This window comes from Leguminivora glycinivorella, chromosome 5 (genome assembly GCF_023078275.1).
Source record: "Leguminivora glycinivorella isolate SPB_JAAS2020 chromosome 5, LegGlyc_1.1, whole genome shotgun sequence".
Lineage (NCBI taxonomy): Eukaryota > Metazoa > Arthropoda > Insecta > Lepidoptera > Tortricidae > Leguminivora > Leguminivora glycinivorella.
The window spans coordinates 408,106-434,687 of record NC_062975.1 but is presented as its reverse complement, the minus strand read 5'-3'; the positions used below and the strand labels follow the sequence as shown (position 1 = coordinate 434,687).

The window sequence follows — 26,582 nt, the reverse complement described above, 5'->3', positions numbered from 1 at the left end:
TCTGTTTTGCACGAAGGTTGACTGGTAGAGAATGCCTTATAGCATTAAGTCCGCCTTGTGTACAATTGTATTTTCTTTGTGCAATAAAGATTAAATAAATAAATAAAGTATAAAAGTAATTTAAGTAGCTACTCAAATGATATTTACAAAGCCTTTTAACACTTTATCACTCCGAAATAAAACAACAAACAAAGTTCGCTTTAGATACTTTATTTTAACTTTAAAAAGCCAGCATCGGAAGACACCGTCAAAGAATGTGAAAGAGCCGATTTGATCGACATCAGCCTCAACTCTGACCCTAGAGTTCAAAAGAGTTATCTATCAATCATTCTCCTTTGAAATCTTAAGTTGAAGTTATTAATTTGTTGAATTTATTGTAATCAAAGAAGTTATAATACATGATGATATGTTTTTCCATATGCTTAGGTCATTTACATTAAATTATAAAATACTTAGCTAAAATTAAATTGCACATAATTTTGTATCTTAAGTTATTAATTAACGTTACTTTTCTAACAGGTCATTTGACTTTTTAAATTGTTTTGGCATAAGTAAAAACCTCATCGCTCCCGTGTTGCATTTCGTTATACATTTAAAAATATACTTTAGAATTAGGATCTAAAATCAGCAACAAATTTTAGAAATAATTATAGTTTAGAGTTTTAATAATTATCAAAATAACCTTATCTGTACTTCCCTAACCTAAGTTATTCTAATCAACTCGTGTGAATATTATTCCAATATTATTGTCAGACATTTTAGATTGAAAACAAAATTTGAAATACGTTCCTAAACGACCGTCCACTACGATCATCGTCATCGTCGGGATCCACAGTCGCTGTCTCAACTCCCACCATGTCCTCTTGTATTATCGGTTTCACGTCTCTAGCAACCACCTTTACATCTTGCTTCACTTTCTTTGTCTCCGTTTCACCTTTCTTAAACTCCGCTTCCATTACTCCTTTCTCTAATTTAACTTCCTGGTGTATATTGAACACGTTCTGAGGAACTACTTCAGGAATAATGTTAGTTGTGTTTTTTCCATCTTCTATTCGTACAGTTCCTTGTTTGTAGTTTTCATTGGTACGAAAGTTTACAACAATATTCGGTGTAACGACCATGTGATAATCTTTATTTCCAATGTGACTTTCATCAGCCATTGTGTTAACGATTGGCACTTTGAGGCTTTTATTTCCATCGTCAACTACTGCTCCTAGATTTGGGGTTTTATCTTTACCAGGTTGTTTGGATGGCTTTCTTTTAATCTTTTGCGTTGTCGTTTTGGGAGGCAGTTCAGATGTGCTAACAAATATGACGATTTCTTCTTGTTTAGTTTTTTCTCCGGGATCCTTGTCGTTAGATTTTTCAATGAGGATTGTGTCATTGACAGCTAAGCTTTTAGGAAGCCTGTACTTCAGGGATGGCAATGCGATTCTGTCGTTTCTTCTGGGTATGAATTCGGCGTCGTTAGGGAGATGAATGTCTTCATTTTCGTATCCATACCTTTCGTATATTTGTCCAAGATTGTTTTCGTCGTTGCGGTTGGTGTCTTCTGGGAGCTGGGCCCTGATCTTGAGCGACTCAATGACGTCGTGGAAGAGAGATCGCTGCTCTGGTTCGAGGTCGCGCCGCGGGGAGGCGCTGCAGATGAAGAACATGTACGTCACGCATATGAAGCACTGCATCTGAAATTGAAAATTCAACATGAATGTGATAAACGTAAATGGTGATATCATAAGTTAAATGCGCTTCACGCCTTTCAGCCACAGATATTAAATAATCTTTATTTGATGCAACCCCTGACTAACCAAATAATACATGGTAAAAAAAACGAGGATCTCAAATCTCAGAACGACCATAATAGCAAAGAATAATACATTTTTCGCTAATGAGTATCAGTCTTATAGTTTTTTTTTTTTTATAATAAAAAGCAGTCTTATATGTTGATCTTACAAACATACTCGAATTGTTTAAATAACGAACATTTAGGATAAGTTTAGTGCTATGCCAGAAGATTTATTTTTAGCAAAACTCTCTGAATTTAACATTTTCTTTTAAAATAAATATTTGTTTGTAAGGTATAAGTGGAGTCAGAGATATATTTAAGAAATGAGATACTTATTCGAAGACAATGATCAAAATTTATCTTACTTATCTACCTAAGTTACTGTGATTAAGAATATTTTATAGTTATTAATTGAAGAGAACTATCATTGATGATCGATAGATACAGAAAATTAAAGTAAGGTGCATTAAATGCGGTAATTCCGAAAGTAGTCTAATTTCAAAAGTCGCATAAAAATCATCATTATTTCCATCATATCAAGATTCCCCTTTCGAAATTACCCGATCATTTTCTGTCATTCGTAATTACTAATGCACCATAATGGCTAATTATCCTTAAATATGCAATTTAAATGTCTTGATATCTTTTACACAGTTCCGTTTTCTTTCAACCCCTTATTTGAGAAGAGTGGCTCTGAAATCTGAGTAGTTTCATGTGCTCTGCCTACCCCTTCATGGGACACAGGCGTGATTGTATGATTGTATGTATGATATCTTTTAACAATAAAAATTAGAAAACTCGATTTAATCCATGACAATAACATTGATGGTCCTAACTTTTAAGTTTTGATGCAGCCTCCGAGACGAAAATTATACCTAAATATCATAGAAAATAAAAGTACAGGAACTAACCTTGGCAACGTCAGGTGCGCTCGCGCCGGCCGGTCGACTGCGGGAGGGCGCAAAACTAGGGTTTACTGAACTTGGGCTACAAACCCAGGGGTGGGAAACCCTTCACACTAGCCTAAAGGTTTTTTAAAATATTCTAGACTTAATAATAATTATTTAAAATTATAGAAGAGTAAGACCTGATTTAGACGGCGTGCGAACTCGTATGCGATTTTAGTTACATTGCGGGATGTTGAGGGTACATACAATTTTGCACAGCCATCAAATACCGCAATGTAATAAAACTCGTATGCGAGTTCTCGTACCGTCTAAATGGGCCCTTAGAGTCAGAGGTCATATATTTTGGAGCACCTCAGGAACTCCGATACGTATAAATTATATTGGCCTCATCGGAAGACCAGCGCTGGAAGTCGCCAGCAACATTCTGAGATGAGACCACATCGTGGCACTTTTCTCTGTTAGCCTTTTGTGTGGATGTATAAACTTGTTTGTGTGTCGTTAATTTTTGTGTAAGTATATTATATTATTTTCGTTGTTGTTAAGTGCTTACGAATAAAAATATTTCTATTTTATTCTATTCTATAAATAGGTTGCAGAATATTTAGCATTGCAGAGATATAATTATGAGTGTTGTGAAAATTCTACAGATTTTAAATGTTACAAAACAAATGAAAAAAACTGCTATAAATAATTTTCCGAACACAGTTTGCCTAAGTTAACTCTGCATCCACTTTAGCATATCATAATACATATCATATAGATTTTGAATATCTTAATACATAATTATTTCGGAAATCTCTGAAACAGCTCATAGATTTCGATAATATTTGCTGTTCGAGAGAATCAGGGGCGAAATTTGATGTACTTTGATTCTATCTCTCACAAATGCGTAATTAGGAAAAGGATGTGTTTCTGATGTTTGCTCTTCCATATATTTTATTTTATGTCATAATTTTATAGAACATTAATTTGACTAAGACATGTAAAACTTCCACGCCCACACTTTATGCTTTCATAGCACTTGACTTGCATCACATCACATGTTTACGTTTTGATATAACATTGCTTCATTAATTTGAATAGGCGTTAATCATCAGGCAAGCGTACATTCATTGATGTATGTTGTGAAAATGCATTTCAAACGTAACTTTCTTTTCCGGATAGGTGTTTCCCGTATTTCGTTGTAAAAATGACCCGAAAGTAGCTGGCATGAAAAAACTGATATTTTTCTTGTTACCTGTTTTATTTGTTTCAATGTTGGTAGTCGCCAGCTTTTGCTTGAGACATTATTTTGTATATTCTTTCTATTTCTAATTTTGTTTTGCTTATGTATAAATATTGCCTAACCACGACCAAAAGTCCATATGAACGTTGCAAAATCTATGTACATATATATTTTTGCAAAATAGGTTGGCAATCTCTGGATCGATTAAACAGAAAATATTCTACCCCGGCCGGGAACTAAGCCCCATCCGGAAACAAACTCTTGTTCCTAACCTTCCTTTACATGCAATTCAGTGCACTCTAGACCTTATTCTTTCAAGTTACGGGTGCAACAGCTGCATACTTGTCCTGGACCACCTGCACTTGATCCATAAAGGCATGCTTTTTATACTGATCGAACATTTACTAGTTTTTTAGAGCCAACACTGGAATTACGCAAGTGGACCTATTATACTTTTTTATTTAATATCACAGACATTTGAATAATAAAGACTGATTGACTATGGTGGGTTTTTCTGTTTGGCAATTTATGTGACTATTTTGTCAAAATTTTGACTACTGTATATTTTTAAATTAAAGGAAAAATGGAAAAATTCACACCTCCGGCAGGACTCGAACCTGCGACCTTTGGCCTTGCCGGAGCCATCGCACTTCCAACTCAAGGCGATTGAGAATTGAGGGAAGGCATGGATAAATTCGCACACATCCAGCAGGCCTCCGTGGCGCAATTGGAAGCGCCCCGGCAAGGCCAAAGATCGAAGGTTCGAGTCCTGCCGGAGGTGTGAATTTTTCCATTTTTCCTTTAATTTAAAAATATGTAATATCGCTCGCAGACGTTTCAAATTTAAATGACTCTATTTACTACAAAACATTGTGCAATTGATACACGTGCGAAGAGAGAATTCGTAACTCGCGTCGATTTAAAACTTTTAATTTATCGCTACTCGCTTCTCATTTTCCGCACTTGAGGCGTAATGTTACCTACATTACTACGATTACCCACTTCACGTGTAAAATTATGAATGTCATTGAATAACAAAAACTTTAAATTAGAGGAAAAAACTAAGTCATTGAAAAATAGAGGTAAGAAAGATTCTCACATCTTTGTAATAATCTCGATAATTACATAATTATGTTCTTCCTGCGCCTATTATGCTTCCAATTTTATCACTTATCCACGTGGATAAGACATCTGTCACGCTTTAGCAAGTATGTCAGTGTAAGAGTGACAGATGTCTTATCAACGTAGATAAGTGATAAAATTGGAACCATATTACGCCCGCTGGTTTTAATCTAAGCAACTAAAGTCTCATATTTATCTGTCACAGACAATTAAACCGTCAACAAAATGCATGTTTTATTTTTTCATTCAGTAGCAGATTTTTGACGAAGGCGTTCCAGGAGTTTCTAAAACAATCAAAATTCAATGTAGGTTGGCTGTAGAGCATGATGTTCTCATCTCGCATTTGCATTTTCGATAGGTTCATAGTTTTCCCACGCTATTTCTTTAGTAATGTTACAATAGGGCTTGCAATACATAAAGAGTTTCAGGAAAAAAATCCATCATTTACCTCGGCGTAAGAATCTTGTCATGTCGTGACGATCAGTATTTTAATTTTGAAAGCAATTTTATCTGAAAAATTTGTGAATATGACGTGGTTGCTTTTACTGCTGGGGTTATGGATTTGGTGGATGTCGGGATACAAACAGAGGAAAAGGCTCAGACAGATAGCCAAAGAGCTCCCTACGAGTATCCCAGCGTTCCCGATAGTTGGACAAGCGTACATATTTTTAGGGAACGATGAAGGTAAGGGAGTTTTTTTCTACAAACAGACACACACACACTTTCCCATTTATAGTACTACTAGCTTTTGCCCGCGGCTTCGCTCGAGTTAGAAAGAGACAAAAAGTAGCTTATGTCACTCTCCACCCCTTGCACTTTCTCCATTTAAAAAATCACGTCAATTCGTCACTCCGTTTTGCCGTGAAAGACGGACAAACAAACAGACACACACACTTTCCCATTTACTTATATAATATTAGTATGGATTAGAATGGATAGTATGGATGTAATGTGCATATGGATGTGAATAGATTGTTTCCCCTCACTAGCTCGGAAACACGTGTTTTGTCCTTTAATACCAGCGGGTAAAAACGCATTTTATCCACTAGTGGGTAAAGTAATTTGACCTTGAATAAAGTCAAATTAACTGCTTTAAAGTTGATAAAAGTAGGTGAATCTAGTAATAAAGATGATTTACCACCTGTGGAACTACTGGAAGCAGTGATAAATGCATTTTTTGCGTTGTAGTTTCCTCGCTATAGTGAGGGGAAAAGTTTTGTGTTACACTCGGGTGCAAATGTATTTTACTTCTCGTGTGTTAAAAACCTCGCAAGTTCAGGATTCTATTCTCGAACCACTCGCTTCGCTCGTGGTTCAACTATAGAATCCTTTCACTTGCTCGTTTTTCAATTCCACACTCGGCGTTAAAATACAACTTTGCCCCCTTGTATAACAAATAACTATTTTTAAGTGACTTGTTAGAATGATTAGTTATTACTTTCTCTTCCGGTTTAATGCGGCGTAAGAAAGGGTTAAAGGTAGCACATGTTTCAGATAAAATGAAGGCTCTTCAGAGGCTTGGGAGAGATGCCATACAGCAGGGCGGGACCATAGCATATTGGCAAGGCCACGAATTACTTATAGGTATGTTTTATCTAACAATGTTTCCAAAACAACACGTGACGTGGGCTGGGTCATACCAGCAGGCCTAGCACATGATGGCCGCGGGAGTATGTCGCCACGAGATAGACTACCTGTCCTTATGTCATTAATACAATTAGACAAAGACGTGTCATCTATCTCACGGCGACATACTCCCGCGGCCATCATGTGCTAGGTCTACTGGCACAATGGATCAGCATTGCCATACAAAGTGGCAATGCTGCCAGTCTTCCTTTTCTGCCAATGCACAGGTATTTGGGGCATTTTTTTATAGTTTAGATTTGTTTTAAATAGTTTATATAATGTTATTGTTTTTATTGCTTATTGTTAAACACACAATCTGCTTATTTGTTTTTTTTTCGAAACATTATAAGATATAGGATGATATTATTTTAAAGAACACTAAAAACCCAAATTCTACAACTTTCTGTAAGTAAGTAGCTATACATAATTACTTTATAGTACTTGTAAACTAATATTAGTGTTTAAGTAAAATTAAACTTTTCTCAAACATGCAATGAAATATTGTCTTTACGTTCCTTAAAATGGGCTGGGAAGTATCGCTTTTTGGGCGCAACAATTCGAGAGGACTGTAAAGGGGTTTCATATTATTTTTTAGGCCTAGGCCTGCAAAGTAACTTTTTTTTATAAAATATTGTCCTTTAGAGCATTTTTTATTTTATTTCATTGTATGTTTGAGAAAAGCACTATACATGCCTCGGCGTGAAAACGGATTCCCGGCCTCGTATCCCTATCCGGCCTCGCTCGCACGCTCACTCGACCGTATATACCCACTTGGCCGGAAATCCACATTTTCCCGGCCTCTGATGTAATGTACTATTAATTAACAGAAGTCGGCACTGAGTCTAAATTTAATATAATCTGAAGTACAGTTTGAAAAGCAAAGAGTAACTAAAGAATTTTGAATGATTTTTCGCTGAACCAACATGTCACTGTCTGAAGTGTTGTACTAAAGAGAGAGAGAGAGAGAGAGAGAGAGAGAGAGAGAGTAAAGAGAGGAAGAAGAAAAATAAAGCCATAAAATTGACTGGTGAAAGCACCAGTCAATTTTATGGCTTTATTCTTGTATTAATGTCACAGTTTCGTTTTCTTTCAACCCCTTTTTTGCCAAGAGTGGCACTGAAGCTTTAGTAGTTTCATGTGTTCTGCCTACCCCTTTATGGGATACAGGCGTGATTGTATGTATGTATTCTTCTTCTTCCTGCTAGACCTGTTCTATTCCCATTTACTTGGGGTCGGCGTTCCTTATCCTCAATTTTCACGTAGCACGGTCTTGTACCTTGTGCTAGTTGTGCTTTATTCAAATGAGCTTATTTCAGGTCTTTTTCAACCGTCGTCTGCCAGGTGGTAGGTGGTCCACCTGCTATAGCTGGCCTGCCTGAGTTGCGTTTGAAGCGTTTGAGTTGAATTGTGTTTGAATTTAATGTTTGTATTTTAAATTACATATGCATTTTTAGGCGTTGCGGATCCAGTAGTGGCAGACTTGCTGCTAAGGAGCTGCCTGTCCAAACACGAATATTTGATGAACGCCGTGCGGATCTTCACTGGCAATGGAAGCTTAGCCGCTCCCGGTTTGTTATACTTGAATTAAGACTCATAGTATTTATTTTCAATAACTGATGGTAAATTGTTCATATTAATGAAGCCCCGACCATGGCCGGATTTACTTTTTGCTCATTTAATCTAGCAATGATTCTGAGATCAAGAAGGGGGACCCCTCAAATTCAAAGTATCTTAGGGTAGAAACTTATTGTCCCATCCCCGAAACTTACCATCACTCATTCAGTTTTAGTCGTCAATAAAAAGATGATTCACAATATATTTATGAAGTTCTCAAGTAACTTTAAAATATTATACTAATTACATAGTGCATACCTGGAGGCCTCGCCGCAAGATCCTCTCTCCAATCTTCAGTCCGAAGAACTTACACGCCTTCGTGGAGATATTCGCGAGACAGAGCGCTACAACAGTGAAGCTGCTGCGGCCCATGGCGGGCGCTGGAGACTTCTCCATCTGGAAATACGTGGCTACATACACCTTCGACTCTGTGACAGGTCAGTTATGGTGTAACATGAACACACGCCTTCGGGGAGATATTCGCGAGACAGAGCGCTGCCGCGGTGCTGCTGCTGCTCCCAATGGCGGGAGCTGGAGACTTCTCCATCTGGAAGTACGTGGCCACACACCTTCGACTCTGTAACTGTGTTTCTCGGGGTTATTGACTGAAGTATTTTCAAGTAAGTCATATTCTCTAAAATAGTTTTTTTACATAAAGGCTTAGAAGTTCGCTACTGGGAGGTTTCTAAGGGAACCCTACTTTCATATTGTTGGGTTGGCACCTTGTAACATGTGTAACTACGACTTACCTACGAGTAATTGATTTAGCCTTGATATGACAAGAATCAGTTAAGAAAATCTGTTGCCAATTAAGTAAATACTTACAGCGATTTCTTACGTAAACGGATTATAAAAAGAACACAAAGAAAGGTTAATATAATTATTATTCTCTGAGATTCTCACGCTTCATAATGAAAACTATAAGAAAATGAAAAAATAAACCTTTAAATGAAATGAAATGAAATGAAATGAAATATTTATTTTCCAAGTAGGCATATTACAATGCGCTTATGAACGTCAAATAAAACTACGCCGGCTCTAACCCTACGCCTCAGCCTCGAGAAGATTTCAGTCCCCCCTCAGTTGGAGGAGGGTATCCACTATGGGACCGGCAAGAAACTCGGCGGGCCACTTCTTTTCAAAACATTACATCTTATATTTAACATGCATTAAAAAAAAACAAGATACAATTTAATAAGCAAAAGTATTCATAAAAAAAAAATATTAACACAAGAAATTATACAAAGTACAAAGCTATTATGATTATTAATAAGAGATGTTAGAGATGTATAGAGTCTCTAAGTGTCAAAGTACATCTAAAAAAATTATACATGAAGAAAAAAACCGAATAACTAAAATAACTTTAGAGTTGTAAAAGACTCTTGTTGTCTTAAGCAAAGGAAAAAAAAAATATATGTATACTTAATCTACTTTTTTTCCTTGGAGATGTATATGGTCTCCAAGAGTCAGAAAGAAAAATAAACAAACAAGGACCGAACAGAGTGCCTCAACGTAATCTCATTCAAAATTAATGTTACATAGAATAGCATAGCCCCTATTAGCTGAAACAGACCGGTCTTCACAAACAGCACCCGTTCACGAATATGGCGCGCATCTCAGCCATCGCCTCCCTCAACCGTCATTCGGGAAGGTGGCGACCCGATCAACGACGTCACCGTAAGCAAAGACTTTTTAGCGAGCATGACATGTTCAAGCTGTCCGGGCTGTTTTAAATAGCTGTAATGTCAAACGTTTTGTTTTTCATACCTTCGAGAGAAGATAATAATGATTTTAATATTCTACTTTAGCCTATCAACGAAATAGCCAAGAACACAGCAATGATTATAACAGCAGTAATGAATGTAATGATGCAACTAATGCCAACCATCAGTGACATGTCCTTCATTCTTTTACTTGTGATATTTTTTTTCCAGAAACCAATTTAGGCGTAAAAATGAACTCTCAGAAGAATAAAGACCACCCATTCTTGGAGGCATTCGACCAAAGCGCTACTTTCATGGCCACTCGAATGGTGTCACCCTGGCTTCATCCAGACTTGATCTATCGCATGCTGCCCAGTTACAGACAATGTAAAAGTTACGTTAGCTACGTTGACAATTTTGTTAGTGCGGTGAGTGACCTTGATTGAATACCGACACCATTATAGATATTTTGTAGTTTTTTAATATGTGGAAGTAATTTGTATTTACTCTTTCAGACTATTTCGAACAAAAGAAATGCCTTTAATGGATTATGTAGAAAAAAGGAAAGCTGTAAGTGACTGCACAATATGCTTTTTGCTATATCTAACAAAACTAGACACCAAAAGCTCTTCTCAGCTTCGTTTTATCCTGATTCCTGCCATCTTCAATTCAATTCCAAATTCCTGTCTTATGCCACCTGAAGAGAAAGAACTGTGTGGCAAACAAATCAGTAAACTAAATCGGTAAATCTAAAAGTAAATCGAAATGTAAATCAAAATCCAATTCCAGATATCACAGAACCAAAGAAGTTACGAACATTAATAGAGTTGCTAATGGAGGCACCAGGAGAAGAAAAGAAATTGAACGATACTGAGCTTCTAGAAGAAACGAAAGTGATCATAAGTGCGGGCACCGACACGTCCGCCATTGGAGCGTGCAACACTTTTCTAATGCTTGCACGGCATGCCAAAGTCCAAGAGGCTGTTTATAAGGAGTAAGTATATTGGTTTTATAGTTTAAAAAAAGTTTGGATACAGAATGCCCTTATGCCCTTGTTTGAATGCTGAAGAATGTAATAAGTGAAATGGATTGCTGATGATAAAATGCCCAATAGTTGATGAAAATAAAGTAGTAAAAGGGAACGATGGAAATCGGATGGGGACTGAAGTGTAAGAAACGCAATTTTTCCTTTTGTAAGCGATAAAGAGCGATGCAAACTTTGGGCAAGAGATGATGGTAGCGAGCTTATTTAATTAGGCACCTAAAATGAACATTAAATTAATTAATAACATACATTTGTCTACAGGCTGCAAGAAGTATTTGGTGATTCAGACAGAGAAGCGACTGTAGAAGATTTGTCTCGTCTGAAATACTTGGAGCTCGTGATCAAGGAGTCGTTGCGGCTGTACCCCCCTGTGCCAGCCATTGTGAGAGAGGTCATCGACGACATTACACTGCGTTTGTATTCCAGGGTGGCTAGCCGAATGGCACAATCGCTCACGAAACGCTCACGAAACGAAGCGCTAGTAGATATCTATCTCTATCGCGCTTGCGTATTGGCGCGACAGAGCCAGCGGCGTATCGCTTTCGTTTGGCGTCGGAGAAATGCCATTCGGCTACGGGGCCTGTTTCATTCATGTTTTGGTGACGTTAATGTGCAAAATTCGAGCAATGAAGTAAAATGTAACCGTCATGAAAACTTAAATTTTTGTTTAATGATTGAATAAGAATCAATGTTGATCGACGGAGAGCAAACAGTAAAGTCAAGCAACGATGTATAGTATGGATAGTGTGAAAGATGAAAAAAAAAAAACGGCCAAGAGCGTTTCGGGCCACGCTCAGTGTAGGGTTCCGTAGTTTTCCGTATTTTTCTCAAAAACTATTAAACTTATCAAGTTCAAAACAATTTTCCTAAAAAGTCTTTATAAAGTTCTACTTTTGTGATTTTTTTCATATTTTTTAAACATATGGTCACAGAACACCCCACTAGAAGCCTATTACAAGCGATATTGTTCGAGACGCAAATCACCAATCCTTGCGGGGTGAGGCGGGAGCGCCCGGTGCTGCCATTGGTCGTTTCAAATAATGGCGCGCCTTTACGCTTAGCCGTAGGGATGGGAATGGGACATGTCTATTATAGACAATGGTACCGGTACCAGTACTGTGGTGAATTTGTTTAGCAACAAATTATAATATTATAGCAGTTTTTCTAACTTATTTATATTTCTTTAGTTATAAAGTATTATTTCTACAAGTAATGGTAAGAAATGCGCGAGTTAGGCGTTTTTGCAAGCTTTTATTTAACTTGCAATGTTAGTATACTTATTCGAATTAAATCATGCGACTTTTAAAGCAGATATTTTTAAACGATTGAGCTGAAATTTTGCACACATAATTGTGTAAATCATGTGACGATGCAATAGTATGGTATCATGGAGCTGATCTGCTGATGGACCAGAAAGTTTGGCATAATCAATTCCTTTTGGAATTAATTACACGATTACATTCCAGTAATCATGATTCCTTATTAATCGATTACTAGGATAATCAAAATTACTGTAATGCTGTATTATGATTACGTCTGTAATCCATTCCTTTGGAATCGGTATAATATAGATTCCTGTAATATGGATTCCTCGGTAATCAAGTACTTAAGTAATCTGAATTACACTTTACTTCGATTCCAGGCTTATTACTTTACTTTTATATGTCACTCAAATTGTTTTTGGTTAAACCAAATTGGTTTACATGACATGTCATTCTAGCATTTTCACTTTCACATTTCAAGTGGATATACCACGAGTATAGGTTTTCGGGGGTGCTGATTTAAAAATTAATGACCGATTTGGAATCTGACATTGCTGACTGTCACTTTGACACAAAAGTCGTCATGGGTGTCGTAAAATAGGTTTTAGGGGGTGCTGATTCCAAAATTAATAACCAATGTGGAATCTGACATTGCTGACTGTCACTTTGACACAAAAGTCGTCATGGGTGTCGTAAAATAGGTTTTAGGGGGTGCTGATTCCAAAATTAATGAACAATGTTCAATCTGACATTGCTGACTGTCACTCTGACACAAAAAGTCGTCATGGGTGTCGTCAAATAGGTTTCCGAGGGTGCTGATTCCAAAATTCATGAAAAATGTGCAATCTGTCAGCAGGACAGTCACTCTGACACAAAAGTCGTTATGGGTGTTGTACAATAGGTTTTAGGGGGTGCTGATTCCAAAATTAATGACTAATGTGGAATCTGACATTGCTGACTGTCACTTTGACACAAAAGTCATCATGGGTGTCGTAAAATAGGTTTTAGGGGGTGCTGATTCCAAAATTAATGACCAATGTGGAATCTGACATTGCTGACTGTCACTTTGACACAAAAGTCGTCATGGGTGTCGTAAAATAGGTTTTAGGGGTGCTGATTCCAAAATTAATGACCAATGTGGAATCTAACATTGCTGACTGTCACTTTGACACAAAAGTCGTCATGGGTGTCGTAAAATAGGTTTTAGGGGTGCTGATTCCAAAATAATGACCAATGTGCAATCTAACATTGCTGACTGTCACTTTGACACAAAAGTCGTCATGGGTGTCGTCAAATAGGTTTCCGGAGGTGCTGATTCCAAAATTAATGAAAAATGTGCAATCTGTCAGCAGGACAGTCACTTTGACATATGAGTCGTCATAGGTGTCGTAACATAGGTTTTAGGGGGTGCTGATTCCAAAATTAATGACCAATGTGGAATCTGACATTGCTGACTGTCACTTTGATACAAAAGTCGTCATGGGTGTCGTCAAATAGGTTTTCGGGGTGCTGATTTGAAAATTAATGACTGATTTGGAATCTTGACATTGCTGACTGTCACTTTAATACAAAAGTCGTCATGGGTGTCGTCAAATAGGTTTTCGGGGGTACTGATTTGAAAATTAATGACTGATTTTGAATCTTGACAATGCTGACTGTCACTTTGACACAATAGTCGTCATGGGTGTCGTCAAATAGGTTTCCGGGGTTGCTGATTCCAAAATTAACGACTATTTTGGAATCTCAGTGCTAATTGTCACTTTGACACAAAAGGAATCATTGGTGTAGTCAAATAGTTTTTAGGGGGTACTGATTCCAAAATTAATGACTAATAATGATTTAAAAAGTAATGACCGATTTGGAACTTGACATTGCACAGTACCCCTGGAAACCTATTTAACGACACCCATAACGACTTTTATGTCAAAGTGACAGTCAGCAATGTCAGATTCTAAATTGATCATTAATTTTGATATCAGTACCCATGAAAACCTATTTGATGACACTCATGATCACTTTTGTGTGAAAGTGACAGTCAACAGTGTCAGATTCCAAATTGATCATTAGTTTTCAAATCAGAACCCCCGGAAACCTATTTGACAACACCCATGACGACTTTTGTGTCAAAGTGACAGTCAGCAATGTCAGATTTCACATTAGTCATTAATTTTGGAATCAGCACCCCCTAAAACCTATTTTACGACACCCGTGACGACTTTTGTGTCAAAGTGACAGTAAGCAATGTCAGATTCCACATTGGTCATTAATTTTGGAATCAGCACCCCCTAAAACTTATTTTACGACACCCATGATGACTTTTGTGTCAAAGTGACAGTCAGCAATGTCAGATTCCAAATTGGTCATTAATTTTGGAATCAGCACCCCCTAAAACCTATTTTACGACACCCATGACGACTTTTGTGTCAGAGTGACAGTTAGCAATGTCAGATTGAACATTGGTCATTAATTTTGGAATCAGCACCCCCTAAAACCTATTTTACGACACCCATGACGACTTTTGTGTCAAAGTGACAGTCAGCAATGTCAGATTCCACATTGGTCATTAATTTTGGAATCAGCACCCCCTAAAACCTATTTTACGACACCCATGACGACTTTTGTGTCAAAGTGACAGTCAGCAATGTCAGATTCCAAATTGGTCATTAATTTTGGAATCAGCGCCCCCTAAAACCTATTTTACGACACCCATGATGACTTTTGTGTCAAAGTGACAGTCAGCAATGTCAGATTCCAAATTGGTCATTAGTTTTGGAATCAGCACCCTCTAAAACCTATTTTACGACACCCATGACGACTTTTTGTGTCAGAGTGACAGTCGGCAATGTCAGATTGAACATTGGTCATTAATTTTGGAATCAGCACCCCCTAAAACCTATTTTACGACACCCATGACGACTTTTGTGTCAAAGTGACAGTCAGCAATGTCAGATTCCACATTGGTCATTAATTTTGGAATCAGCACCCCCTAAAACCTATTTTACGACACCCATGATGACTTTTGTGTCAAAGTGACAGTCAGCAATGTCAGATTCCAAATTGGTCATTAATTTTGGAATCAGCACCCTCTAAAACCTATTTTACGACACCCATGACGACTTTTTGTGTCAGAGTGACAGTCAGCAATGTCAGATTGAACATTGGTCATTAATTTTGGAATCAGCACCCCCTAAAACCTATTTTACGACACCCATGACGACTTTTGTGTCAAAGTGACAGTCAGCAATGTCAGATTCCACATTGGTCATTAATTTTGGAATCAGCACCCCCTAAAACCTATTTTACGACACCCATGACGACCTTTGTGTCAAAGTGACAGTTCTGAGGTACTACATATTTGTAATCTGAAAGTAATCAAGTCAATAATTTCAGTTATTTTGAATCGACTATGATTCAGAATTATTGGTAATAGTAATTATTGTATAAATGATTAGTGATTCCTTTATATGTAATGGTAATTTACCGTTTCACTTGATTACATTACATATAATCTGACACCCAGTAGTGGATTACAAAGTAAAATCATGATCATAAATATGAAATATGAAATCAAGTAATCGTGTAATCCGGAATCGATTACGATTTGCCCATCTCTGCCAGAAACGTGGCCATAGATTAAATTTCATATCTGATCTGATTATGATGTTGACCTCAATTCCAATAAGGCCTAGTTACCCTTTGGGTTGGAAGGTCAGATGGCAGTCGCTTTCATAAAACTAGTGCTTACGCCAAATTCCGGGACTAGTTGCCAAAGCGGACCCCATGCTCCCATGAGCCATGGCGAATGCTGATGCCGGGATAACGCAAGGAGGATGACGATTGTGATAGCACCTCAATAAAAATCATTCTACTAACTAATAACTAAACTGTGCATTTTTACTTACGTTTACTAAGTTAAATTACCAACTAAATATGGTAAACTAATCAATCAACTAAATAACACTACAAACTCTACAGATTCTAGATAATTTCACAATTACAAATCTGCTTTCTTTTATATTTCATAAAATGGTAGCACATGGTACGAACAGTAGTACGAAGTTCCCGCAACAGACATAAACTAACATGGCCCCATCCCTAGTCGTTTACGTGAAAGGGATAGCATATCGCATTGTTAACTAGGCAAAAAGGGATGGACGCGCCTCGGCGCCGCTCACTACAACCATATTGACCAGTATAAATGAACTCCGCGGATAATAAACAATATTCAACGAAATAATTAATTTGACTTAACTGTGGAATGTTATTCCATCTTTTTTATATGTGGAAGTGTTAGAAGACTTGCCACACCACTTTATGCTGCAAGAGACCATTGTTTGCAACCAAATTTAATTATTTAAGATTTTTTCCCGAGCGGACACGAACACTGTTAGCGGGTCGTATACTTGGGCGCTACTGATCGGTGTCGCGCGCGTTCAAACTTTTATACACCTTATTTTTCGTATGCTTGGTGACCGCGAGTCGCCCTGTAAGGGCCGTCTTGTTGTATTGGTCTGTGCATATGGTTCAAAAGTTAGAGGGGGGGGGACGCACTTTTTTTTCCTTTAGGAGCGATTATTTACGAAAATATTAATATTATCAAAAAACGGTCTTAGTAAATCCTTATTCATTTTTTAATACGTATCCAACAATATATCACACGTTGGGGTTGGAATGAAAAAAAATAACAGCCCCCACTTTACATGTAGGGGGGGTACCCTAATAAAACATTTTTTTCCATTTTTTATTTTTGCACTTTATTGGCGTGATTGATATACATATTGGTACCAAATTTAAGCTTTCTAGTGCTAACGGTTACTGAGATTATCCGCGGACGGACGGACGGACGGACGGACGGACGGACAGACGGACGGACAGACAGACATGGCGAAACTATAAGGGTTCCTAGTTGACTACGGAACCCTAAAAAGGAAGTGAGTGCTGAGATTACGAAAAAGAATGGACGAGAAAGATTTAGTTGGACATTCCATGGGACAATTAAAAGTAGGAGAGAGAATAAGAGTGCTTGCAAAGAGTGAAAATAAATAAGGTAATAACATTGTATTTTTTTGTGCAGCAAACGGAACGACCCTCACAAAAGGATGCGGCATAGTGGCGTATATTTTCGCCATACACCGGAACCCTCACTACTGGGGAGCCGACGCTGACAAATTCCGCCCTGAGAGATTCTTGGAGCCTCTCAAGCACCCGGCCCAATTCATGCCTTTCAGCTGGGGGATGAGGAACTGTCTAGGTGACTCACTTTATTATTGGAAATTTTACTAGACTGATTCTATTGAACCGTAACTGGACTATTTCTTTCAATTTATTTATGAAGCGAAAGACACAGACCATGTCTACTAATCTTATAGACTTGTATATACAATTTAGTAAGAGTTTTTCTTTTTTTAACTTGTCCTGTTAGTTTTAATTATGACATTAATCTTGGTCTCTTTTTGTAAGTTACACTTGACCCACTTCCCGATTTTCGATCAAGCTCAAAGGATGACATGCAGGAGAATTGATGGAGACAAAATGGTCGCCATGGGAATTCTGTCATAAAGTAGCGCAAACCAATTTTAAAGCTGTTAAAATGTCTTAATAAGTAGTTGCATGGTTTTTTTCAAATTATTTTGAGATGTAGGTGTAAGTTTAAAATTGGTTAAATACAGCTATAAATTTCGTATCTGTTACAGGGTACCAATACGCAATGCTGTCCCTGAAGACGGTGACATCCACCATCCTCAGGAGATACCAGGTGCTTCCTCCATCAGACCTGGATCCTGCCCACTACGAGGACCCCCTGAGGGTTAGATTCAAGATCATGATGATGGATGTGGACAATTTTATAGTGCGTTTGAAGGAAAGAGTTTGATGAACATGGTGCGGGCTGTGTTTTCTGTAAAATGTATTTATTTTATTTATTTAAACTTTATTGCACAACTAAAGAAACATGTACCAATGGCGGACATAATGCCAAAAGGCATTCTCTACCAGTCAACCATTGGGTTAAATAGAGACATATATGTTGGCGCATTTTTTGGTTGGTATTTTCATGATTGTGTGTTTCATTTCAATTGGGAATCTTGAATAATGTAACATGAATGAATAAATGTCGTTATTCATCAAATGAGGTGTTTTTTTCATTAGTCTGTAGTGATGAAATGGGAAATTTCAAATCTAAAGGGGGTGATAGACGTACTAGCAAAGTACGCATATGGTTCGACGACCGATTATGTGTTACCTACCGTAAGTACGCGTACCTTAAAACCGCCGCTCATAGTCGTTGACGATCCAACCGGTTTGAAATCTTTAAGTACGCGTACACTTGCTCGCACGTCTATCACCCACCTAAGTTGTGGACCTAGAAATCCCTTGGAAACAAAGCGAAGTGAAGTAAATTTAAGGATTTTAAGGGCATCTTTACTTAGTTGCAAACAGTACAGTAGGTCCTTGGCCTAAAAGTTTCGTGAACCTGTAGGCTACATGTAAAAACTACGACCTCTGGTTATTTTCCTTTTCACTTTTTAGGATCAAATTAGAAAAAAAACCTTTGTTAAATGCACTTATAGCCTTCTACCAACTTACCTTCCTGATTATGCATTTGGTTAAATATCTTAAATATGATTTTATAGTAAATTAGTCTGATATGAGCTATCTTGAAATATTTTATTTTTGACTGACATGATCCGTCAAATTTGTTTTATTCAAAAATACGCTATACTATAAAGTATGTGTACTTTAAGAGTAGGGTGGTTTAGTTTTGGACTACGAGTATGTTTTATACTTAATTGTTATGAAATTATTTTTAAGAGTAGTTCCCCAAAACTGTTTCGGCAGCGTAGCGGGATTCAATCAAAAGCTCAACAAACTAACCTTCCTCAAGAATCACTCTATTCACAGCTGAAAACCGCATGAAAATCCGTTCAGTTGTTTTTGAGTATATCGCGAACACACACACGGACACACAGACAGACGCGGCGGGGGACTTTGTTAAGGTGTAGAGAAATGCAAGTATTTTGAGTGACTGTCTGATTCAGCAATGCAGAGCCAAAACTACAAATGCTAGCGAGCTGAAATTTCCACATTAAAGAAAGATAAAATGATAGTTTAGATATTAGCAAATTTAATATTTGCACAAAAAATATAAATAAATATTAATAGGACTTTCTTCCACAGATTGATTGAGTCCCACGGTAAGCTCGGGAAGGCTTGTGTTGTGGGTACTCAGGCAACGATACATATAATATTCAAATACTGATGATATATTAAATAAAATAAAATAAAAATTATTATTATTAAATAAAATAAAATGATATATTACAGTATAGAAAACATCCATGACTCAGGAACAAAATATCTATGCTCATCACACAAATAAATGCCCTTACCGGGAATCTAACCCGGGATTGCGGTTTAGCAGCATTAAGTGACAAGTTTCAGTCCCAAGGAAGCGAAAGATTCTATAATTTAGAATCTTGAGCGTAGTGAGGAATTCAAAAGTCACGAAATTTAAATATCTTTGGCCTCTTGTCGTGTCGAATTTAATGATAGTACATACCTACCTGTAATGCATTGATAGTACATACCTACCTGAAGCATTTTGTCACAATTACTTAATTGGGTTGCAGGGTTGAGTATGGGTGACAGTTATTTGAAGTCAATAAATAGCTATTTTGATTACAGCTTTTACGCACCAAAGTACGCTTCTTCCAATTTCTGAGGTGAAAAACAAATTCTGTTTTGGGAGTTTGTCCGTGAAGGAGCTTAAAACTCGCATAAAAACTTCTAGCTACGAAAGTTTTTTCTGATGATCTTTTTAGGGTTCCGTACCAAAAAGGTACAACAGGAACCCTTGTGGTGCGACTCTGTCCGTGTGTCTGTCCGTCTGTAACATTGTTAAATATCTCGAGAACTACTTATGCTATCGATATGAAATTTATAATAGTTATAAACATTGTAAACCTCTACAAGTTTTTTTTAAATTAATGAATATAAATGGTAGAAAATGGCCAAAATGAAAGGGGGCAAACTGAAAATTTCAAGTAACTAGATCAGATGGAGTATCGTATAGGAAGAACTCAAATTGTACATATCAAAACTATTTTTTATAATTTTTTGGTTGTGGAAAAAAAATGTTTTTTGAAGGAAAATGTAAAAAAAAATACCGCGACATGTCGTAAGTCGTAAACTATTGAAGTCGAATAGTCTTCATTTTATTTGGACGTTGTCTAACAATAAAATTGTATATTAAAATATTACTTGTTATGTGGGAAATTGAGTCTTGAAGGATTTAGTCAAATCTGTAGAGTTCTATGAATAACAATTTGATGATTCAACTATTGAAAGTTTGTACGGAACCCTCGGTGAGCGAGTCCGACTCGCACCTGACCGGTTTTTTTTAAGTATTTTAAATCCTTTCATCTATATCAAGAACAACACAAACTTCCTTGGAATTACCGTGGGACTCAGTCAATCTATTATATATCCCAAATACGTCCTATAATATTTATTTATTTTCTAGTCTCTTTCGAGTTTATTACAATTTTCTATATTTTCCCACGCGATTGCCTTACAATAGGTCTTGTAAATACTTAAATGGTATCAGGAAATCAATTTTACTCATTTACCGTGAGTAACTCTTGTGATGACACTTCAGTAGATTTTTTTTAATCTACCTGATACATCCCAGGTATCGCTGGGAGGACAGTGTGGCGGCAGATCTGCATTAGCTTCAAGTCAGTGACTGTCAAGAGGCTGCGCAGGTTCGGGACAGGTGGCGCTCTCTCATTTCGAAGGCCAGGATTCACTTTGGATCACTGAGCCAAAATAGTTAGTTAAGTTTACCTAATTTAAACAATAATAATGACGTGGTTGCTTATACTGCTGGGACTATGGGTTTGGTGGATGTCGGGATACAAACGCAGGAAGAAACTGAGACAGATAGCTAAAGAGCTGCCTACGAGTATCCAGGCGTTTCCGATAGTGGGACATGCTTACATTTATTTAGGGAATGATGAAGGTAAGTTATTAACAAATTCATTGTTCTTATTAGACTTATATTGACCGGGATGTAGACCGTGATTACCTTTTTGATTTTTGTCGAGCTCCCGATCCCGAGCTTTTGATTTGTTCTTATACAGGGTGTAAACCTAACACGGGCGAACCTCTTAACGGTGGTGAGTATAGGACATAAAAAATGGATTTAGATAACTTTTACTTATTTTTTTTTTTTTATCCATACAAATTAATTCTGCCCGCAACGTAATGCAAACACACTCGCGTTAAACGCTCGTTGACAGTTGTCATTGATTGTCATCGCAACAACGTTTACAGTACATTGCTGCTGGGAATTTTTTCAAAAATTCATTATGGGGTGAAAATTAAGAGTTACTCAAAAACACCTCTTAATTAATGATAACAATATTGAATTATATGCCTGGTTTCATTTATCGCCTTTATTACGTTTACGCGCTGTATTTGTGAAACTGTTACTTAATCTTATTATAACGTGTTATAAACCGCAAGCGTCTTCCGACCGTTATTTTATAGTCAATACAAACGATAATATTTTTTGTAGTCAATAATTTCATTTAACAAACTTTTATCACTGAGTACAGTGAACTGCAAAAGTGCATGGCGAATTTACCAATAATGCATTCTTTCGTCCATGCAATTTCACAGCTCACAACTTTGGTTTTTAAAATGTAAACCAGTATCAATAAACACGCTTTAGTTTGAATATACGTCACTTTTGACACTCGCATATCGATACAATATCGTACTCATATCTTAGAAGTTTGTTCGAATATGGCAAACAGCTGTTGATTGATAAATAGGATTTAGAAATGGTTTGTAAAATTTAGTAGCAAGTAGTAATTACACAAAATATTTTCAAGTTTAAAATACTTTTGTTTTGAAACGTGGTTTGCTTGATTTAAATACCCTGTTATATTTTATTTACATTACAGACAGAATGCAAGCTATCCACAGGCTTGGAAACGATGCTATACAACAAGGCGGAACCATTGCTTACTGGATGGGCCAAGAATTGGCCATTGGTATGTGATCTTTCCTTTTTCCAAAATGACTAAATTTGAAGGAGGTTATAACATTACATTTCACGAATTGACAGCTGTCAATGAGCTGGTAAACATCCTGTTATAGCTCTCCCATATAATAATTGCGATAAAAAATAGAAAACCAAGACTTAACTGTGCTAACGATACTGGAACACACAGACGTAGGAGCCAAAACACCAATTCATAACACCTCGACATCCGGGTGAGCCACCAATCATATTTATCAAGTTTATAAAATGCGAAATCTATTGAAAAAACACGCACACATGCACACATTTTGAAATAACAGACTAATTAATTAAGACAACAAGTGCTAAAACACGGTACATGATCAGCTGCTCTGATAGAACTGTCAGTTCAGTTCAGTTTTTAAAAATTAAATGGCTTCAGTCCATTGGGACTATTTCGCCAGTGTCAAGGTGATATGAGCTAATATTAGTAATTTTTGTACAGTAAGTACGACATTGTACGGTGACTTAGCACTTGTAAATTGATAGCTAGATTTTACAAGAGCACGTGGACTACCGGCCGTTTACGACAAAAAAGAGGCTAAACGCGTTTCGAGAACAATTCTTCATCAGCTTCTCACTACACCATTAGTTTACTGCATAATAAGCTATCAATATTACACTTTAAACAACATTAATGAGTAAAAGAAAAATAAATTATTCACGACACGAAACCGCTAAGATGGCGTCCCAACCGGAAGTCGATAGAACTGTCAAGTCACAAGTGTCATCCGTGACAGCTGCATTCGTTCGGAAACCGCAATCATTTGCCTCATAACGTTATCAACGGTATCATAACGTTATGAACGGCGACTAAGGCGTTATTTTTTCTCCGTGACTATTTTTGCAATAAATAAGAATGGCACACGTCTGCTCAAAATGCACAAAAGATATTACAAGCAGGAATTTCTTAATTTGCACAGTTTGCGTATCACATTACCACCCAAACTGCATTGATGGACCGAAGCGATTTTATTCGATGACCGCTGAAGATAAAAAAAAGTTTAAATGCAAGAAATGCCCGCAAAAAGTTTGCCTAGACTTAAATGAAACTTTGAATAATAGTACAACACCAAAGCAACAATCTTTGACTGACACTCTGACCGATTCAGACTCAGAGGCAGAATTAACTGCAGATAGCGACTTAAACCTTAGTACTCAGAGCCTACCAAATATCTCATCAATGGAAAACCCTTTATTAATTGATGAATTAAAAACGCAAGTAAATACGCTATCAGTCCAATTAGCGAGTGCACACGAAGAGATAGATCGGTTAAATATTACAATCGTCGATTTAGAGAAGAAACTTGAAGAACAGCAAAAAAAGAGAGATATTTACAAAATGCTACTAACGGACAAAGGATTCTTGAAAAAGCTAACCCCCTTAAAAAACGATGTACTAAGGAAAAGACGCACTAAAGATATAGATAGCGATGACGATACTCCTTTAATCCAGTCACCAGTATGTGTATCACAAAATGAACCACCAGTAACTTTCGATAAACAACCCGCTTCCACTTCAGATTGTCAAAGAACTAACAACGAAAATAATAAAAGTAAAGCAGAGGAAAATGAAACAGATCTGAAAGACAACAAAGAAGCATGTTCACAATCGGAAGAAAATATTTTAACAGATAAAGACAATACGGGTCAAGAATGTATAAATAGAGATAAGACTCCAATAAATGAGGACATAATAAACCAAGACATATTAAGAAGGAATATTTTGCATAATTAGTAGCGACAACACTAACAAGATATTAACAACTGCCCAGGATACGTTTGAAGCCAATAATATCTGTCATTATATTAAGTCTAAAGCAGGGATACAGGAACTACTGAAAGATATTGACAGAAAAACAGAAGACTTCACAATGGAAGATTATTGCATAATATTCATTGGTGCAGCTGATTTCGAATCTACTATAGACTATAATAAAGCTGTTAGCTTTATAAGGTCAAAATTAGAAAATATTAGACACACAAATAAGATTATTTGCTTGCCGAACTTTAAATTACATGAATTTGGCATACTGTTCAACCAGCGGGTAGAAAAGTTTAATAATATGTTGTATCATGACATCTGTAGAAACGAATACGCCTATATGTTTGATTCAAATAAAAAAATAGACTATACCAGCCAAATGTTCAGAAAATCATCTGGCCTTATAAACAATGTAGCCTTAAAAACAATATTCAAGGACTTAAATGAGTGCATCCTAGATATAGATCAGTACAATCAACATCACAAATATTCTGACTACGCTTTGACAAAGACTGCTAAAATTATTCCACATGACATGACACCTTGTAATAGTGATAATAAAAATACCTTCCAAGTCACTACCGGCACACAAACCGAGAACCAGTTTTTTCTTGACCAAGAAGGTCCAAATATTGAATGATAGGCTTAACTCTTTCTTAATTCTACACCAAAACATAGCCGGATTGTTAAGTAAAAAAGACATATTTGAAGTAACTTTAAATGATTTACAAGTAAACCAGGGCAAATATTTAGACGTTATATGCCTATCCGAAACATTTGTTCAACAAGGTAACGAATTAAACATCAATGTCAGTGGTTTTAAACTGGCAGCTTGCTTTTCGAGACTCAAAAAAAGAGGAGGAACATGTATACTGATAAGAGACTATCTGGAGAGTAAACCACTTAATTTTCTAAAAGAATATGTATTGGAACAGCATTTTGAGGCTTGTGGCTGTGAAATTGAAGAGCTTAACTGTATGATTATTTGCATTTATAGAACTCCTAGTTCAAATATAGATATATTTCTAAACAACCTTGAGAACCTACCTGAGTTTTTAGTCAAAAAGTCTAATAAAAAAGTTGTAATAACAGGCGATTTTAACATAAATTTCCTAAAGCCGACTAAACCACTAAAAGAGTTTAAAAACATCTTAGAAAATTTTAACTTCAAAGCACATATTACTACACCAACTAGGTTACATACGTGTATAGATCATATCATATCTAACATCCCAGAAGCCGTAGGTGAAGTGCTTCCCCTGAGTCTTTCGGATCATAACACAGGGCAGCTACTTAGTATACCAAACCTTGGAAAGCCTCATCCTCCTAGTTATGTCTACGTAATGAAAAGAGACTTCAGCCATGAAAATATTCAAAAGTTTTATGACTGCCTAATGAATCTTTCATGGAGTAATGTTTACGATGAACCTAATGCGAATATAGCTTTTAACAATTTTTACGAGATGTACAAATTATTATATAACCTGTGCTTTCCAAAATCTAGAGTCAGAGTCAACAAATCGAATAAAAATACAAAGTGGATCACGAAAGGTCTGAGAAACGCATTAAAAACTAAGCGACACTTGAGGTACCTATATTATAAGAATAAAACACCGGAAGATAGAGTAAAATATAATAGATATAATAAAATACTTAAAAATGTATACATACATCCAAGCAAATCTCAAATAGAAATTATATAAATAATGCCAAGAATATTTCAAAGGCTTGTTGGGACGTAATCAAAACAGATATGAAACAGAGTGACACTTTAAAACCTAGATCAGTTAAAGAAATTAGTTACAATGATAAGATAATAAATAAGCCAAAAGACATTGCCAACGCCTTCAATGACTACTTTATTAATATAACTCATAAAAATGCCAACGCCGACATAAACTTAAGACACTATAATCATGACCTAAAACCGAACAGTTCAAATATGTTTCTCTCTCCCGCTGATTCGACAGAAGTAGCCAAAATTATAAGAACACTCAAAAACACTCAATCTGTGGGTTACGATGAGATTGCAACCAAAATAGTTAAGTCAACTGCTGGTGTCATTGCCCCAATATTTTCTCATTTAATCAATCTAATGTTTGAGCAGGGCATTTTTCCGGAAGTGCTGAAAGTTTCTGTTGTTAAACCTATTTATAAAGCTGGGGACAAAATAAGTCCTGGTAACTATAGGCCAATTACACTTATACCTATATTTGCAAAAATAATAGAGAGAGCTATGTATACTAGATTAATGAGCTTCATAAACAAATGTAACATAATTTGTGACCAGCAATATGGCTTTCAAAAAGGAAAGTCCACAACATTGGCTACTTTCAATATAATTAATAAAATAGCGGACCAGATAGACAAAGGGCAAAATACAGTCGCAGTATTTTTTGACATGAGTAAGGCGTTCGACCACGTATCCCATAAACTTCT

At 36.6% G+C, this 26,582-nt stretch overlaps 2 protein-coding genes across 2 annotated transcripts in view; one reads left to right on the top strand and one right to left on the bottom strand.

The window, feature by feature from the left end:
- Positions 1–224: 224 nt before the first annotated feature.
- LOC125226704 lies at positions 225–2,721 on the bottom strand. Its single transcript, XM_048130781.1, has 2 exons — positions 2,698–2,721; positions 225–1,685 (listed from the first exon to the last, which is right to left on the bottom strand). The coding sequence occupies exon 2, from the start codon at positions 1,683–1,685 to the stop codon at positions 759–761; it is 927 nt and encodes a 308-aa protein (XP_047986738.1). The 5' UTR covers positions 2,698–2,721; the 3' UTR covers positions 225–758.
- Positions 2,722–5,524: 2,803 nt separating this feature from the next.
- Positions 5,525–26,582, top strand: part of LOC125226417 — a 41,218-nt gene continuing 20,160 nt past the window's right edge. Inside the window, exons 1-12 of the mRNA XM_048130400.1 lie at positions 5,525–5,725; positions 6,536–6,625; positions 8,122–8,235; positions 8,533–8,718; positions 10,216–10,412; positions 10,500–10,554; positions 10,774–10,978; positions 11,291–11,442; positions 17,366–17,542; positions 17,985–18,157; positions 20,981–21,026; positions 22,260–22,349. Of these exons, the coding sequence (XP_047986357.1) occupies positions 5,569–5,725; positions 6,536–6,625; positions 8,122–8,235; positions 8,533–8,718; positions 10,216–10,412; positions 10,500–10,554; positions 10,774–10,978; positions 11,291–11,442; positions 17,366–17,542; positions 17,985–18,157; positions 20,981–21,026; positions 22,260–22,349 (1,642 nt within the window). The 5' untranslated portion in view covers positions 5,525–5,568. The remainder of the gene's footprint in view (positions 5,726–6,535; positions 6,626–8,121; positions 8,236–8,532; positions 8,719–10,215; positions 10,413–10,499; positions 10,555–10,773; positions 10,979–11,290; positions 11,443–17,365; positions 17,543–17,984; positions 18,158–20,980; positions 21,027–22,259; positions 22,350–26,582) is intronic.

Coding starts and splice junctions, on each gene's coding strand:
- LOC125226704 (XM_048130781.1), bottom strand. CDS start 1,685: ATGCAGTGCTTCATATGCGTGACGTACATGTTCTTCATCTGCAGCGCC.